General features: G+C 36.4%; 1 protein-coding gene and 1 long non-coding RNA gene across 2 annotated transcripts; both read right to left on the reverse strand.

The window, feature by feature from the left end:
* Window positions 1–5725: 5725 nt before the first annotated feature.
* On the reverse strand, window positions 5726–7559 carry LOC121052140. Its single transcript, XR_005808166.1, has 3 exons — window positions 7364–7559; window positions 6006–6204; window positions 5726–5913 (listed from the first exon to the last, which is right to left on the reverse strand). It is a non-coding gene; the product is annotated as an uncharacterized LOC121052140 (long non-coding RNA).
* A 6034-nt stretch (window positions 7560–13593) lies between these two features.
* LOC112194901 (protein NRT1/ PTR FAMILY 4.5) lies at window positions 13594–16812 on the reverse strand. Its single transcript, XM_024335152.2, has 6 exons — window positions 16655–16812; window positions 16481–16565; window positions 16163–16380; window positions 15655–16077; window positions 15366–15490; window positions 13594–14918 (listed from the first exon to the last, which is right to left on the reverse strand). The coding sequence occupies exons 1-6, from the start codon at window positions 16655–16657 to the stop codon at window positions 13937–13939; spliced, it is 1836 nt and encodes a 611-aa protein (XP_024190920.1). The 5' UTR covers window positions 16658–16812; the 3' UTR covers window positions 13594–13936.
* Window positions 16813–19572: the final 2760 nt, after the last annotated feature.

Raw genomic sequence — 19572 nt, forward strand, 5'->3', positions numbered from 1 at the left:
CCCCAAGTAAGTCATCACTTCGGCTCGACGTCCTAGTAATCAATCGAATTCCAACTCTCTCTACTCCACTACTAAGAAACGTAACATTATTAATTCCAGGAATCTCAATTACGTAACATTATTAATTCCAGCAGTAGGGAGAGCTAAAGCTACAGCCTTGGCTATTTCACATACGACTTTTGGCCGTTGATGAGGGTTTAGTAAAAGATGATTATGACTGCACAATGGAAACTGGGTCCAGATTTGGAGGGAAAAAGAGTGATTTGGTTATCTGGAGAGCGGGAGAGGGGATGTGGGAGTGGTTAAATTCTGCTAGCTAGGCCCGCAATTAAGGCGATTAACTCCATAGTTAGTATGACGTTAAATTTCAGTCATGAATGCGTCGATTATTACAACAATAACTACGCACAATGATTACAATTATAAGTGCGCAATGAATGACCATCATAAATACGCAATGAATAACCATCGTAAATACACAATTATTAACCGTTATTAGTGCAGTAATAATTGTCATCATAAGTGTGTAAATAAATGTAGTCATAAAAGCAGAAATAATGGCGGTTTGTTCCCTAAGTAAGTCATCACTTCGGCTCGACGTCCTGGTAATCCATCGAATTCCAACTCTCTCTACTCCACTACTAAGAAACATAACATTATTAATTCCAGAAATCTCAATTACGTAACATTATTAATTCCAGTGGTAGGGAGAGCTAAAGCTACAGCCTTGGCTGTTTCACATACGACTTTTGGCCTTTGATGAGGATTTAGTAAAAGATGATTATGACTGCACAATGGAAACTGGGGTCCAGATTTGGAGGGAAAAAGAGTGATTTGGTTATCTGGAGAGCAGGAGAGGGGATGTGGGAATGGTTAAATTCTGCTAGCTAGGCCCGCAATTAAGGCGATTAACTCCGTAGTTAGTATGACGTTAAATTTCAGTCATGAATGCGGCGATTATTACAACAATAATTACGCACAATGATTACTATTATAAGTGCGTAATGAATGCCTATCATAAATACGCAATGAATAACCATCGTAAGTACGCAATTATTAACCGTTATTAGTGCAGTAATAATTGTCATCATAAATGTGTAAATAAATGTAGCCATAAAAGCAGAAATAATGGCGGTTTGTTCCCCAAGTAAGGGGGGTGTATTCAATTTGGATTTTAAATGATTCTATTTGACTTTTTATAATTCATGGATTCTCATGGACTTTGCAGAATCCACGGATTGTTTTAATTCCATATAGATTTGAACAAATTCTACTATATTTTATTGGTAAGATTTATTTGGATTTTAACAGATTCTACTATATTGTATTAGCAAGATTTTTTTTTTACTGGTTACAAATTCATATATAAGGATAACTTATATCTCAATTCCCAAACATAGTTTGACGCGCTAAAAGCAAGCGCATAATTTAACCCTGAAAATTATCGTTAGTAGTATAAGCAAATAGGGATCGTTCTATTCCGGGGATTGAGGGTACACCTGTAATTGTGAAACAAATAAAGAAAAGTATTATTTACAAAAATAAAATAAAGAATATAAATATATACAATTGTATAAACAAATAAAGAATTAAAATAATAAAGTATTATTTACAAAAATAAAATAAAGAATAGAAATATATACAAGTAACAAAATAAAAAGGGGGGGTTTAAGAATTATAGAATTGAAAATTAAGATAAATAAAATAAAGAAAATGTAAAAACATATATGCAAGGAACAAAGATCAAAATCAATTCCATATAATCAAATTCGATTCAAACCCTATAATTGTTCTTCCAAGTCATGAGAGAGGAGTTGATCATGTGAAACATTCGAAAGCAAATGATTTCCCATATTTTACTTTTCAATGCTAATTAACCTAAGCGAAAGCACCTAGATTAATCCTATCAAACATGCAATCAAGCCCTAGAAAGCTAGTCAATCATGACATGTTCAACGCATTAGACATAGAGAAAGGCTATCAACTCAAGTGTACAACTTAGTTATGGAAAAGTCCACCTAATTGCAATCCTCTTCAATTAAATTCGATTCTTGTCCAGAACCTTTACTACTTTTGATTCAAGTTACACAAAACGAAAAGTCGATTTCATGTTCTTAAACCTAGCACCAATTACATGCAAATCCTATAAGTGTCGACCCAAATAAGATAAACATATAAAAGTTTTCTGTAAAGCAAATTTAATCGAACAAACTCACATAAGCAACTTAGAATCACAATTATAGAATTCGAAAACTTTATTTAAACATAGAAATTGGGCTTAAACTTTGCCCTAAACATTATTGTTAACTAGAAACAAGTTCATACGAAATCAAACAAGGAAAACAAAAGATCATTACAAGGAAAAAGAATGAATTACACCGTGAGGGGAGATGGAGATGGAGAGCTAGATGGTTGGATCTTGAATCTTGGAAGCAAGCCTTCAAGGTGGATGATGGAGGATATGATCTTCACGGCTCATTCTTCTTCTTCCTCTCCTTGCTTGAAAATGCAGAACTTTGCAACTAGAGAATGGAGAAGGAAAATGGAAAGGAAATGGAGAGACAAAGAAGATGAAATGGATGAAGGAATTGGTGTTATGAAATGGTGAATTGGTCTCTATTTATAGGCTTCCAAGCAACACTATTTGGCTTTTAAACAAATCATAATGGGTTAGGTTTGAGCACTTAAACACTTGGTGGATTTGTTAGGTGAGAGCACTTAAACACTTAGTGGATTTGTTAGGTGAGATCACTTTCTCTTCCTTTATTCCTTTAATTTTTATCTCCACTAAGAACTCAGTTTTAGCCTTTGACTTCTTCATATGAAATGTTCCACTATGAGTGTAGATCATTGTGGTAAAATTTCAGAATGTATTGCCATGTGGTTGGGCCGGAAATGCTGCTGGACCTCTTACAGGTCCAGTTTTCCGGTTTTGCTTCTGTAGAAAATTGGGCTGATTGTTTGAAGGCCTTCCACTCATAGTTTGCTCTGGCACTCTTCATAAGAAATGTTCCTTTGGGTGTCTAGAATGGATCTGGAAGGTTTCAGCTCATTTGAAGTTCATTTAGTCAGGCGGCCGCTCTTACTTCTTTGCTTGGCTTGGTTTCTCCTAGCCGGAGTAGGAATATGTGTAAAATTGATCTTTTAGTACATTTCCATTTTTCTCCATCATTTCCAGGTAATTATGGACCTAACGCTCATTTCACCTTCATCTACTCCAATGTACCTAAAAATAGAAATTGAATTAAAAATCGATTCAGTTAAGGAATTAACTAAGCAAAATGTGAGGAATTAACTATTAAAATACTGCATTAAAATGCTCCTATCATAGTTCCCAGGTGTTTTCGTCATATTAAGGTTTACATTCCAAACCATTTCATACATGTATGGATTAGTAAAGCAATTCAACTTTGAGCGATTGACTACAAGTCCAATAATTAGGGCGTTTAATATCCGGTAGGCTCCAACGACGGAGATCTCCATCATCCTCAATGTACTTAAGCACCATTTCCACATGATCCATGTCCTCAACTTCTAAAGAACTGATTATAAGCATTTATATGCGTGTAATTATATCTAAAACACTATAAATAAGCAAATCCTCATGTCAATTAATATGTAATTAATCCATTTTTATTTACTTTGTAGAAAATAAGCGGAATTGCGAAAACGAGATAAAATTGTGTGAAATTGGAGCAAATTGGAGTTTCCGACAAAATGACTAAATAGTCAATGCGGGTCAACCGTGGTCAACACCATTAAAGGAGCGGAATCCAATTATCTCTGATAATATGTGTGGAAGTGTATTGAGAAGAGAGAAGAAAGAAATAATGGGGAAACCGGAAAAGAAAGAAAGAAGAAAGGTGAAGAAAAGAAGAAAGAAAAAAAAAATAAATAAATAAATAAAATTCTGATGTGATGACGTCATATTGACATCAGCATTGGCATCACATCTCCATCTCTTTTCTTTCTCCCCCACGTGCTACCTCTTCTTCTTTCTTTGTTTTTTTTCTTTTTCTTTTCTTTTTCCTCCCTCCTATCCCATGCTGCCACATGTCCCTCTCTCTTCTTCCTTCCTCTCATACCAGCCACACACCCAATTAAACCTAATAATCCACTCTCCCCATATTTTTCTTCTCCCACATGCCGCACACCAGAGAACACAAGCCGCAGCACACCTAAAATAGAGGCAGCCCCTTTGGGCTGCTCTCTCTCCTCTCCTCTCCTCCTTCTCCTCCATTTTTAAATCTCTTACCATTTTCTCTCAAGATTGGAAGGAGGAATTAAAGGTTTTCACTTTACTTCATCAAGGCTTCATCACCACAAGGGATTTTGACTTTGGTAAAGAGTGGGGACTTAATTTCAAGTTGGGTTCATATTTGCCTCTAGCAATTTGTGAGCTTAGCTTGTGTTCATTCTCTCCTCTATCATTTCTCTTAATTTCTTATGTATTTGATGATGTATTTGATAATGGGTTGTGAGTAGTTTAATTTTGGGAGTTAGGGTTGTGAAGCCCTAACTCATCTTGTATAAATATTGATGCTTTAATTTTAATAAATGCAATTTTCATTGTGTATGCTTTAAATCCGAATTTATTGGTCCTTAGAAGCATGTTTCTAGGCTTTGTCACCCTTTGAAATTATGTTGTGGGCAATTGTGATGAATAGATTGATAAATTGACAACTTATTGGTTTTGTTGCATCTAGGATTTAAGTGTGGTAACCATTAGTTAGCTTAATTGTAGCTAAGCTTGCTTGGGTCTCTATTATCTTGCACTCTAGGCCTCTAATTTTAGATATTGCGGCCTTAACCGGCGTAATGCCTAAATTAGAGAGTTGATTGTGGCCCTAACCGGCATAATCAATATACCGAAAGGATAATTGGTTTAGTAGCCTTGACCGGTACTAAATACGGGACTTAACACATATAGAAAATGCATGCATTTATGAAATTGGCACCGATATTTGCAAGATAGTTAGTGTGAATCACCCGACGCTTCCATATTCCCATTAATTTGAAAACCCAAATTTAATTTTCTAATTCGTTAATTAGTTGTTTAGTTTACTTTTCGGTTGCGTTTAATTTAGTTGATTCCCAATTCAAAACCCCCTACAAATTTCGACTCATTTGTGCATATCCACCACTAGGCTCTTAGTTTTGATTAGGCTTTGGTGAAAACCAAAACCGAGCATTGCTAGGGCTTGGTGCCTTAGATTAACATTTTTATTTATTTTCTTTTTCTTTTCTTTGTTTGCTAAGTGTCTTTATTTCCGATTACCCAAGGATTGTGGGTTAGCCACTAATCCCCGTGGTACGATAAACTTTGGGCATTATACTTCCCTATCTTGACAACGATACGTACGCTTGCGTAAATGTGTATCAAGTCAAGAACTTGCATCCATTCCCTAATTTTAAACAAAACCAAAACGAAACTTTATCTTAAACATCACATTCATGTATACCTAAATTGCAAGTGAAAGACTCAAAACTTCAACTTACATCATTGCATTCAATATCAACAAGCTTAGCAGATTAGTAATCATACGCAACACCTAGAGCCACTCTTGGAAGGATATCTTCTGGAATGGACTCTGACCAAGGCAGATAATTGGCCATCTATTTATATACTAGCAAGATTTGCATATCGACAACAAATATCACATTTTTAAAATATTTGATCTTTATCAACTTATAATTTTTAATTTTCATTGTAGTAACCCAAAGAAGTAACCAGCATACATGCATGACTTTATTTAGTACATCCATTTTCAATCAGATTAGACATGGGGTTTCTTAGAACAAGCTTGATTAGACACTGCAACCATTTTCTCTAGGCTGACCCGACATTGCAGATGTTGGCAAAAGCTTGTGTGTATTTCATTCTGCATATGTCGATAGCTTCCCACATCGACTCTGCATAGGAAAGAACTCCAGTTCAACAACTGAGAGATACAATCAATAAAGTGTGTAAAAAAAAAAAAAATCTGATAGCTAGGAGAACATACAAACATCTTGAAGCACTCCCAGTCATCCACTAGATGTTGTCCCTAAGGCCTCACATTCATCAATACTTTTGAGCTCTTCTCCAAATAGAAGCTCCCCTATTTTGGTTATGCTGTAGTCCACATGCATGTTTCCTTTGAGCAGTTTCATTAAGTCGCTGCTTTTGAGCTTCTCATGAGAGCCAGGTTGAGCTCTGTTTACCTGAATATTAAATGGAGGTAATGTAAAACATTTTGATATTATTAAGTACTTGGAGTTCAGTACCCAGAAATCAACTAGTTTATAGTGTAAAATAAAATTTCAGAATTGAAGTTTGGAAACCTTTTGCTGGGAAAGAAGGAGGGCTACATCACTTATCTCAATGTGAATGTACCAAAATCACAGAAGCAATAGAGTACTGATTAGCTTTTGATTTAAACTACTTTAGAAAGTCACTAGTTAGACAGTATCATATAAACAAAAACTCTAAATTTCTCTTACCAATTCCTCCAGCCAGAAAATATTATACAAGTCTTCCAAACAAGTACCGAATTCTTTAGGAACATGAGGATCAACATAACAATTTGTTGCATAACTATTCTCTTCTGCATTTGCTGCTGTAGTAGCATAAATATTCATTTTCTTTAGAACCAAACCCTCAAACATACTCCCAGACTCACAAGCTTCAAGGTAAAACACCTTTTTTTTTTTTTTTTTTTTTTCAGCCAAAGCGTAAAAAAGTTCTTAAGTTTATGGTTCACCAAAATAATAGTTGAAACCTATAGTGAGGGCAGATTGTATATCAATTACTACTGAAGTGAAAACTCTCACTATGCTTTTGTAACCTTTAGCAGCATGCTTCTTTTTCAACATATGTATTAGATGATTTAGATCTTTAGCATAAACAACGTCATTGTCACTAGGCATCATTGACTATGTACAATTGAAAGACAACTAATTAAGCTTTAATAACCTGTGATCCCAAAGGCATATGTGGAGCACAATACAACGTATGCTCAACCTATACACAATTTTGACAACTAAACTTTACAAGCTAAACTCTATGAGCCCATGATGCAATCTTCTAAAAATGGGAATGGGTGGTTGTACAAGTATTGGTATATTCATCCATGCATCACTGATCATCGATCCTTACTCAGCCAATTAGCGATCCTTACTCACCCAATCCTACCAAAACAAAGCTAAACAAAAATTTCAACCTAAAAAATAAAAAAAATCCAAAAGAAGCCAAGCAGTATTTGAACCATCAATATATTCAATCAAACAGATAATAGCAGCCTTGGTACATGAAATCCTTAAGCTAATCAAAAATGCTCTTAATGTCAAAAGAAGAATGATATGTCCACATAAACTTTCTAACCTGATCAAATTAGCCAAAACCAAGTGATAATTTCCCCCAAGTCAGGTTGAGGTCACTTCGAGGTCAGCGATTGAGATCAGTTCATCTTCTCTCTTTGGCGTCTTTTTCATCTTTAGAATGAGAGAAAAAAAAAATTGAAAGACGTCAAAATCTGACCTCTAAAGGGTGGATTTCTGATAGGGTTTGGTATTTATACCAAGCACCCTAGAATCCTACAAAATCAAGCATTTAATAAATTCCTTCAAAATCATTAGGTTTTTGAATACCACCAGAATTGAAAGGACTTTTTAAAATCTTGATTGAATACCTCAAGTTTTTAAATGACTTTTTAAAATCTAAATTGAATGCCACAGGATTTTAAATGAATCTTAAAATACAAAACAATCCTATAGAGTCCTTATTGAATACACCCCCCTAAGTCATCGCCTCGGCTCGGAGTCCAAGTAATCCATCGAATTCCAACTCTCTCTACTCCACTACTAAGAAACGTATTGACTTAGGCATCGGAGGGTTTTCTGCAGGTACCCCCTGCTCCTCGAGCCGACGGTCAAACTCTGAGTCAACACTCGAGGAATCGATCATCTCCTGCTCCAGTCCGCATTCATTTGTGAGTCAAACTCCTCTACGGAATTTTTCGTCACCAACAGGGGATGATGGTGAAACTAGTAATGTGGGGTACTGGGGGGTTTAACGTAGGGTTTAAGCCCTGGATTTACTGTTTTGCGTGGTGTAAAAAGTAATTGAAGGAGTTGAATTACTTGAAGGGAGAGGATCCTCTCCTGAGCAAATTAAACACCTAAGCTACCTGAGCTTTTCATAATAAGCTGCCATGTGTCTAAATACACATCTAACGGCTCTAATCTTTTGTTGCACTTCTTTCATTTTTTGCAGCTTAATGCAACGATCAAAACTCTCTCTCTCTCTCTCTCTCTCTCTCTCTCTCTCTCTCTCTCTCTCTCTCTCTCTCTCTCTCTCTCTCTCTCTCTCTCTCTCTCTCTCTCTTCTATTTGTTCTTCTTCTTCAACTTCGTATTCCATTTTGCGGTTTAATCAACTGCAGTCCTCCACCTCCATTATCTCCACTGAACCTCTTTCTTTCTTCATGATCATTCTGATTTTTTTTTTCTTCCTTGCTCTCTTCACTTTCATACAAACCCAAAAAATAACAATCCAAAATTGAAATCCTTGGCATTCAATCTCAACAAAATCGAATCTAAACGAAAACCAAATCTCAAGTTTTACCCTTGGCATTCTCTCTTCTCTTCCTACCCAAGTACCCAGACCAAATTAAGGTCGTGGGTTATAAAAATTGAATCTTTTGAAGTTCATCCTTCGAGACCTAGGTTATCTGGGTTCTCTACTTTATTTTTTATTTGATTCTCCAAGTGACTGTGAATGTGAAGTTGAAGCCGGATGAAGACGAGAGATAGAGGGGTGGATTGCAAAACAACAAATCTCAAGTTGTTTTAAATGCCAAGAAAGCCTACTATATAATCAATCAATTGCAAAATATAAACACAAAAAAATTGGTTTAATGAGTCATTCAAATTGAGGACAGAGAGAAAGAGTATTTGACTATTATCGGTAAGAAACCAAAACGTTTTGGAGTTGAAGATGCGGTCTTTAAGAAAAAGAAGCAAACTTCGGGAGAAATTTTTGTTGCGTGGAAATTGCATTCATTGTGAGTATATCTTTTATTACAACTTTCCGATCAGTAATCAAGTATTAGGCAATGGAATATTAGAGAGCAGAAACATAAATTGAAATCAATAATTGAATCACAACCCCAAATTCTACCCATCAATTGAATCCCAACCCAACTCATCCATTGAATCTTAGTCCCATAGTGAACATGAAAGATTGCTGGACCTTAAATTGTCGAGAAATAAGAGGGTGAAGAGGAAGAAGAAACAAATGTTTAGAGCGGGAGATGATAACTGTTTAGAGCGGGAGATGATAGCTTAGATGTGGCAAAATAGAGATTGAAAAGAGAAAGAGGTTTTGTCATAAGAAGATTTCATCTGATAAAGAGTGAAGAAGAACAGAAGAAAGAGAAAGGGAAGGAAAAGAAGATCGTGCAGTGAAGGAAAGGGAAATAAGAAGAGAGAGGAAGGAAAGAAGGGACCAACGGAAAAGAAGAATCATAGTCCGTTAGATTTGATAAATCCACATGTCGTCATCCGCTTCAAAGCTCAGGTAGCTCAGGTGTTTAATTTGCTCATGAGAGGATCATCTCCCTTAGTTGAAACTGAGAAAGAGGAGGGAACTACTATGTTCTTAGTTTTACCTGATCTTTTTTTTTACTGTGTCATTCTGGAAATCTGTTACAGATTGCTTCATTTGTTTCCATTGAAAGAGTAGAGAAAGTTATGACTTATATCCATGTGTTCAAAACCTTAAGAAGCTATTTTGACCAACAATTTAATAAACTTTGATTGGAATTTACCATGAAAGAGAGGATCTTTGACCAGACTATATTATGTAACTATGGGGGTTAGATTTTTAATCAGTGTTCAATAGGACATGGATAACAATAATTATGATCTAAATATTAGTTAGATTTAGAATTGTAGTTCAGTGATCCGATCCGATAGTACGCTGCCCGCATTTCATATATTATTGATTATGCTGTAATAAGATTGTTAAAAATAAGACAATAAAATTGATTTCTCAATTTAATAGGAAATAAATATTCAATATATGTTATTTTATGGAAATTCAACAACTATGTTAAGTACCACCCGTTACTGTTTGCTATAATAACAATATCTTTCGTCCCTTAAAAAAAAAAAATATTTTTCATTTGATAAATTAAGAGTTCAAGAATTTGACTCACTCGTCCCGAGACGAGTAGTTATTAAATAATTAAGAAAAGAAGAAAAAAAAAACTACTTTGAGCAACAAATATATATCTTGAACAACTCCACATCTCCTAATGAGCCCTTCTTTCACCAACTCACAAGTCATAAGTCATAACAAATATGAACAATCTACAACCGCTCAATAAAAATATCGACGGGTCACTCTAAAATAAAGTAAATAATAAATCATCTATTAATTTACAAAGAATGAAATAATTAATGTAGAGGGTCTTTTGGTAAACTCTCATACCGTAGTGATTTCCCATTGGTCGAGCTGAAAATATCAATGTATTAAATGCATGTGTATGTGAGAATGTGAGACTCGTTGACGCCACTGCACAAAAGATGATGAGATATTTTTAAAATTGACGCGAAAAAAGTTGAGATGAAGTAGATAGGGCTAGAGCTAGTTTTGATCCAGGGCTACGTATTTTCTACTACAACATTCCAAACCCTTCACTACTATATACATGCATTCATGCAAGCAATGATAAGACTTGGATAACCAAGCATAATTGAACTGTGAAAACAGGGTTAAGTAAAATTCTTCGAGGGAGCTAAACTCGGGCAGCTCTGCCGACAATTAAGGTATACGTAAACATGATGTAAGGATCAATGGAGTGTGTGAATGGGAGGCATGAAGCTAGCTTTCCCTGAATCTAACAAAGCTACCAAGCTTGGAATGTTCGATATGAACAAATGATTTGATTAATGGATCCCTTTCTCACATCAATGATTGTTTATTGGACTCGATCGGCATGAGCTAGCTGGAGAGTACATTCTTTTCAATGCTTCCACAGCGACCCGATATTACTTGGTGTTGTGATCAATCATTTAAAAGCCTTTAAGCTAGCCAACTAGCAGACGCATACGTACTAGTCCCTAATTCGAGTCCCCAATTAAACCATATCTCAATCCTTTGCGTCCACGCAACTAAGTTCTATATATATAAAACATACATGCACAGCTTGTAGTCTACGTTTGATTATAAACTAAAGACTTTAGTTATGAAACAACATCGAAGTTAGAAGGTCACCATCCTACTTAGCAACTGGGGTCGTCATCACCTTTTTTTTTTTTTTTTTTTTTTTTTTTTTTTTTTTTTTTTTTTTAATCCCCACCCCTCCCCACCCATGATGGGGCTCGAACTCCTGACCTCCCAAATGAGAGTTCAGAGCCTTACCACCCCACCAACACACACACACCACTGGGGTCGTCATCACCTGCCATACACCATGCATGATCTAATTTAATAGTAATTTAGTGCTATTCCTAACTAATCAAAGACTATAATGAACCCCAATTATTTTCGGGGAAGTCTTATTTACAGATATGCAAAATACAAGCTAAATAAAATAAGAACGAGCGAAAACGTTGATTGTATTTCTTTCAACATTCTTCACTAATAATTTTTCATTATCTTGTCCAAATAAAATCATTCATGTGCTTCTCTTTGAAGATATGTAGATATAAATTATCAAAGAGCGATTTGAAAAATTATCGATTTTAAGATTAATTATATACATGGTATAATGAGAATGAACAAGAAAAGGCCTGATAAAGGATGAAGTTAATTGGCTAAATAGTTATTCTCAGAATAAATTGATCGATTATGAAATTATAGAAAAATATGAGGCGGTGATTACTTTAATATCTTAATAGGGATCGATCTAGGATTTCTACCAAACATGCACTTTGTTTCTCACAATATGCTGATTAAAGCTAGCGATTTTTTTTTTTTCAGACAAGAAACAGATATTGGCAGCCGGATTTTTTGAAAAATTTGGAAACCATATAACTATGTCGTAATCACGTGAAGAGACGTACTCTATATGATGCATCTAGTTTTGTAGAAAACTATCATATTAATTAAAAGGAAAGGGGCATGTGAGCCTCTCTAAGGCTCTTGGTCCCATAATCACATGCATCTTTTGAGCTTGAGCTCACCCATCGAGTGTTCCTTCTGTCACGCACTAGCAGCTTATAAACGCGCGCAACAAATCTGGGTCTGGTCTGCACTGTTATATTTTACAACTCCACAAACACCCACTATTAATTAGTAAGCTAGCTTCAACCACACAACTGGTATCAATGTCATAGCCATTATCCACATCCAATACAAATAAGAATATCATCATCATATAGTATCTTTGAATCTCAATCTATCTATATAGCAAAAGGGTGCAGTTAATTAATTCTCCTGCTTGATCGGCGTAATACAATCAATTAGTTTTTTTTTTTTAAGATGATCAAAAGATTTTATTCCTATCACATGATAAGTTTGATACAACATTTAGTTATAAGGTCCTGCTTTTACTAATATAGAAAGTTAGAAACTAATAGCGACACTACAATAAAATGCCTGAACACTATCCTAATTCTCGCATTTATCTCACTAGGATAGTGTCCAGGCATTTTATTGTAGTGTCTCGGGTTCCACTCTTGAAAAGCTTCGTTCATGGCCAAGGCCCTACAAAGAAAAATAGGAAAAGCTTGAAAGCTCCACAGCCATGTGCATCAGTGCATCATATTGGAATTTGGATACATCAACAAGTTATGAAACTGGTAAACTATGATGTGTCCCTTTCCTGTCAAGCACAAACAAGCATGCAATTATGGATTTTGAAGTTGGTGTTATTTAGGGATTAGGGGCATGAATATGTTTGGGCAGCTTGGTTTATGTATTGGGTAAGAGTGTAAGACCCTTTGGTGCCAACTTTTATGGGGTCATTATATTTGGGCCTGAACTCAAATTGATGTCACTGTGTTCTTAGTGATTTTCCAATTCCCAAATGATTCTCCACAACATCAAATAGTGGCCTAGGTTGGTCACTGTAGAAGCCTACTTAGAGGCCCAAAACTATATTTCTAAGACTAGCTAGCAGCCTTTACATTTAACTCTCTGGTATCACATTTGCATGTGAAGTTTATTAGTCTGTGATATCACGTTTTAATGAAGTTCATCTTCTGAACAGTTTGATAAATACAAAACTTCACAACCAAAGAGAACACAGTTCAATGAAGTTCATCTTCTTAACAGTTTGACCTTCACAAAATTCGCACTTATAGTTTGGTTCGCGGGAAACTATCCACATCTGTTTCGCTTTTCTTTTCAGGTCGGATGCCTTCGTTCGTATTGCTTTAGCCTCTACCCTCTTAGAGGGGTTTGCTCTCCGGAGTTTATTTTGGGCTAGTCGATCTGTGTTTTTATTTTCATTTTCTTTGTGTCTCATTTTTGAGTCTGTACGAATTGTTGTTATTAATAAAGTTTTTCTTTTGCCGGCAAAAAAAAGAAAGCTATATATGGCAGCTATTTTCATTTTCTTTTGATCTCGAAGAAATTGCAAGCTATTTTCATTTTCTTTGTGTCTCACTTGATGAATATATGGCAGTAATTTTATTAAACATCAGAAAAATTCCAATATATTTGTATTTAAGAAGATAGATACAATCCATTCAAAAGTTTTCACACATTCTCAAAACAGCTTGCCCCAAACCCAAAATTCTAAAACACACAAAAACAAGATAAAAAGAGAGACTGCCACCCATTATCTATCATTCTACAATTTTCAAGCTCAGTAGCTTAACTGGTTTAAACTATTTATCAGTCCCCATCTCACTTTTCCTCAGTGAGCTTCCTCCCCTGAACGCTTTGGTTAATTTATCAATTTTCATAAACTTTTATTCTCTCTGTTTGAACAGAGGAGGCTTCTTCAGTTGTAACCTTTGCTTCCATTTTCATTTTCAATAAGAGGTAAACTTGAAACCTTTTCTACGTTCTCTTCTGTTTGAACAGAGGAGGCTTCTTCAGTTGTAACCTTGCTTCCATTTTCATTTTCAATAAGAGAAGCTTTATTAACTTCCTCCACTTGCACCTTGGTATCAGGCTCTTCTGTTTTGTACTTGTACCATGAAGCCCAGTACAGATAATTTACAAAGTTAAGGCAGCTGAGGATGGCCAAGAAAAAGTAAAAGAGGTTCACATTGTTCTGGTTGATGTCTAGTCCATGTAACCAACCCAATTTGCTTGGAGCAATTCTTGCTGTCACAGCATTTATGATATCCACAAAGATCGAACTCAAGAAGTATCCGAAAGAGAGTGACAGCCATGTGAATGAAGTCGAAAGCGATTTCATGCCTGCCGGTGCTTCCCTGTAGAAAAACTCTAGCAGTCCAACTAGAGTGAACATGTCTGCAATTCCAAAGATGGCATACTGGAAGGAAAGCCAAAAGAGACTAATGCCGCCAGGCGCTAATGGGCTATGGGCCAACGCATAGTGCCTTCTTTTCACTTCAACCAAGCCAGCCACCGTCATTGAAATTGCCGAGAGAACAAGTCCAATACCAACTCTTTGGAGCTGCGTGATTCCCGCGGGGTGTTTTGTGATTTTCCTTGCAAAGGGAACGAAGAGGTACTCGTAAAGAGGAATGAGTATGGACATGAAAATGAGGGGGATGACCGGGATTGATGGGGCGGGGACTTCAAAGTTTCCCAATTTACGGTTCATGGATCTGTTTCCTTGTTGGACTGAGAAAGTTTGGAGCTGTGCCAAGCAAGTGTTCATTATGATGGTGCTGAATAGAATGGGAAGCATTCTTGTTAGGACCTTGACTTCTTCCACTTGTGTTACAGTGCAAACCTTCCATGGCTCCGCCTTGGTGCCTTTTCCTAGTATGGCAGCTCTGTCTAGAAAGCTGCAGGTATAATAATAGAAGCATTCTTCAGTACTTGCACTAAGCTACAATCTAGTAGTCTAACAAACTTGATCAAAAAACTTGACAAACTTCACATGTAGTCATTTCCATCCAATTTTAGAAAGCAAAGTCTCCCCACTTTACAGAAACTTTGATGTAAACCTTTCTTAATTTTATGTGTATTTTTTGGATCCCCACCAAAATTTGGAGAATTTTTGCCTGCTGAGATGGGACATCGGGTGTGATAATTCTTGTTTGGTTATGTTTGACATGTTCATATGCAAATATAAACTTCCATAACTAAAACCCCACATTGATTGTTTGTATAAATGGACCTCATCCCTGATCACTTTTATAATGGTCTGCACCAGTCACATGCATATGCCCGTGTTTATTGACCATGAAATCCATGATTGGAGAATCTTGAGGATAATTTAGTATTAGTACCTGAATTGTTTTGTGTGTGAAATTTTCTCGTTAGTAAAAGCTGATTCTTTTTCACTGATCTCATATAGTTCTGCAGAGCTCCCTGGCAGTGATAAGCTTCTGTTTTTTATTGCCACTGCTATAACCTGTCAAAAGAAAGAAAGAAAAGTTTGAACTCTGCCAGACATGCACTTCAAGCATGTCAATAAGTGTGAGCGTCACATGCATAAGAGCATTTGAGACGGTCACACATGCTAATTATAATTATTTTTGCTTTCGTAGAGAGAGTGTGAAGAAAGAGTTGGGAGACCTGAAAGATGCGGATGAGGGGACTGTCTCGGGGGACTTGGAGGCGGTAGAAAGGCTTTCCCAGTGCGAGAACAATAAAACCAACAAGGGATCCCATGGTTGATATGAAGAAACCCCAATACCAACCCTTGTTCATGCTAACCCACACAACAACAGTGACTCCAATAGTTGCTCCAAGAGTAGAACTGAGCATGAACAAATTGAAAAAGGTTGCTAGTTTCTTTGCTTCATCCTTGTAACCAAACTGGTCACCACCAAGTGCCGGCAGAGCTCCCTTCACACCACCTGAACCTAATGCCCACAAGTACAAGGATGCATAGAAATAGAATCCGATACCGCCTTCCATACAACTTGACTTGCCAACGCCACAAAATTTTGGCTGCAAGGGCTTTGCATAAGCTTGAATTGTCACCAGCGACAAACCCTGTTTACATACGTGTAACGGTGTCATAGTTAGAATCAAACGAAGAACAAGCCATTAGTACAATTTGAAGGTGTTAGTTCTTTACCAGAACTTGAATTGAACCGAAAATCAAACATGTAGTGTATCTGCTCAGGTAAGTATCGGAAATGAAACCTCCGACGAGGGAGAGCAAAAAGGTTGTTCCCATGAAGTTTGTTAGAGTATTGGCAGCTGTAGCCAGATCGAAGTACATCGGTCCCAAGAAGTAGAGGACCATGCTCACCATGTTTGCAACAAACCCCATGTTGTCCAATGCCAGCAACACTGCACAAACAAGAAGAACAAAATGCTATATATATATCTGAATCTAATAGAACAAGTTGACAGAAATGGTTTTCGACTTTTCATGTGCTTGATTGCTTACCAAAAATGAAGATGGAGGCAGTATATCCACCCCTTTTCTTGTCCATCGGCTCAAGGGAGTTGTTGCTCTTTCCTTCCTCTTCTCCCTATGTGCACGAAACACATTAGTAATGGCCACACATGCAAAAAATCGACTTACACTGAGAAAGGGATTGTGGGTGGCCTGATCGCTTACCATGGTGGAAACTGGAAAGTTGTGAAGGAGTTTTTTGGATGAGGAAGAAGCACGATATGCCTTGAAGCAGAAAGCCTTAGAACATATAGGCTACAAGAGGCCCTAGTATATAACGTTTAGGGCATCAGTTTAAACGCCGTATTGTTCTCAACTTTGTTTTCTCTCTCTATCTATCTTACTGTCTCTCGCTGTCTATCTTTCTCCATCAAAGTGTGTCCCTCAATACCTCATAAAAATTGAAGAAATGCAGCTTAATATAATTATGATTTCATATTTTCATCCATAGCCCTTTATTTGGTGAGTTTTTTCTATTTCAACTTGTAGCTAAACGTAGGTTCTAACTATTTTGGGACTATGTGCAAGGTTGGCAATTTGTAGGCACCAATTAAACAAGCTTTTTGTTGGTATGAAGTCAATTCATTCATGCCCTGCCAAATAGTAGCATTTTGATACTGCCATGCATATTATTGTATTTTCTTAGGAAGCAACATTTTGATAATGCAAACTCTAGCTAGTAGAGAAAAATATCCAAAATTAACAGCAACCTATTCCTAGTTTAGAAGAGCAATGGCTTCAGCAAAAAGTAAAACAAATCTCGAGTACCATATGAATGTTAGTTTGATGTATATTATTAGGTCAGAGTAGCTGGTCAAAATTAATAGTAGTAACTTGAGTCATAAGTTTGATTCCTCATTCTTTGATTTTCTATAGCTAATTAACTATCTTTATCTATCTGTTTCAGAAACTGATGAAAAGAAAAAGAAAAGGAAATTTACTATCATAACTTGATGGTGCATCTCCATGGTCATGATTTGTAATTGGCCAGAGTTTATAATGTTGTCCATAGCACCCTAGCTACTAAAATATTTTCTCTCATGTGAGTTTTAGAAACCCATTTTATGCTATTACTTGCCTTATCTGTTATATCTTTTGCCCATGCTTATAGCACTAATGGTTTTAACAAATCTATATATTCTCTTTCAAGGCAAAACATGCAAAAGTAGACTCTGGGACCAAGCTCACATTGAAACATCTCCCCAGATGCAAGTTCAAAAGGGGTATCCTTATAAAGAAGGGCAGGTAGCCCAGGAAACCTCATCTCATTTTTATCCAAATACTTTTTGAGAGTTGATAATACAGCTCAAAAGAAATACTTGATGGTTTTTCTGGACCCTAATTTAGTTAGTGCCATATCTCACTAGCATGCATAAGAATTTAGTAGACCCAATTGAGAATACTCCTGTTTCTAGGTCTTTTAGTTTCAAATCGTCCTGATAATAACTATGCATCACTCTTGAAATCCTTGGGGCCATTTGGTGATTTCACATCGCTGTGTGACGGATGAAGCAAGGATCAAATTGGTATCATATGTGGTCCTTTTTGGTAAGTGTTTCTCTTCTCTTGCTAGTTAATTTTATAAGCTGGTGTTTAGTTATAAAGAAAGAAACATATCCAACCAAAGCTATTGAAGTAATGGGATATGCCCTCTCTAAGTCTCGATCAGTTTGTTCAAATTTGAAGAGATGTAAGAACAAAGTGGAACTCAGAAACTTAACCCGGCCTGGAAGAAACTCAATCTTTTAGATCCTGGCTCCATGCATAAACAGTGATAAACTAATCCAGGTTCGCTTTTACATATTGGATGACCATTACATACACTTGCTTCTGAGCTTACATAAACTAGTATTATACACAATAATTTGTGCCAGCTAAAGATGAAAATGCCATTTGATAAAAGCAGTTAGAGCGGCTTTAGGACAAATTTGGATAAAGCTAAGAGGGGAAAAAGAGTATAGTACCTAGTGCAATAATATTATTGAGAATTTGAGGTTTGAGCTTGAAATTGTCAATTAAGTAGGATTCCATGAATGCTTATATGATGTGAGCAGCAATACAAGAAAGGGAAGATATTTTTCAGTTTCCGGGCAGAGCATGCAATCTTTTGGTGGAGTTTCGATCAATTAGGACCCGAGAAGGGTTCAACTAATTGATGTCATTTTCAACTTTGATAGGGTAAGATTGAATATTAGCCTCCAAACAAGGAACTTTATTTGGTGGGAACTGTTAGAACTTGGTAAACCCTCTATAAGAGTTGGTTGGACCATCAATTAATTTGGTCATGTTTCTTTATAGCGAGTGTTCCTGTATTATATAAGGACTCTCTCTTTTGGCCAAACCTCTAAAATGGTTTGCATGCAGTTGCAGTTGAGAAAAGGCAACCCACAACACAAAGTTGAGGATGCTTCCCTTTCAGCCCTTCAGAACAAGAACACCATTATGTATAGTCCGTAATCATTCTGGAATCTGTGCATTAACTAAAGCAGGACCATGCCCCCACTTTTCCATCCAAATTCAACGTTTTGCTTTTCAGGGATGCCCCGATTTTAAAGTTGTTACATGCTCCACCTTTAACTAGATATATGCAATGCAGGCTCTAGGTATAACGGTATCTGACAAGAAACAAATGTTAGACGTTTCGAGCCTTTTTTTTAAAATAAAAATAAATTAGGGATGATACGACATTAGTTATTTAGAGGCAGAAAATTTACGAAGTAAGTCTCACCCTCAAATTCAAAGTTAAAGGATCTACCACACTATGTGAGTGTCTTCTTATTTATATTAGATAATTAGAGGTTTCGAGGTTAGGACCTCAGAGATTCGACGTTTTGATATAATGTTAGAAAATTGACTCAAAAGCTTAACATATCCGAAAGTCTATCAACGATGTATACCAAGCAAATAGTCGCCTACAGTCATATATTTGTATGTACATGTGAGGCAACTAGTGGATGTGGACCCTATCATGAAGTCATCTCCTAGACATGTTTTCAGTGAGCATTAGGCTTCCCAATTAGAACAACAACAAATATGGCTGATGATTCCGTTTGGGCAGTGCTGATCCTGAGAATTCAGGGGCT

Source organism: Rosa chinensis, chromosome 3, assembly GCF_002994745.2.
Source record: "Rosa chinensis cultivar Old Blush chromosome 3, RchiOBHm-V2, whole genome shotgun sequence".
Classification (NCBI taxonomy): Eukaryota; Viridiplantae; Streptophyta; class Magnoliopsida; order Rosales; family Rosaceae; genus Rosa; species Rosa chinensis.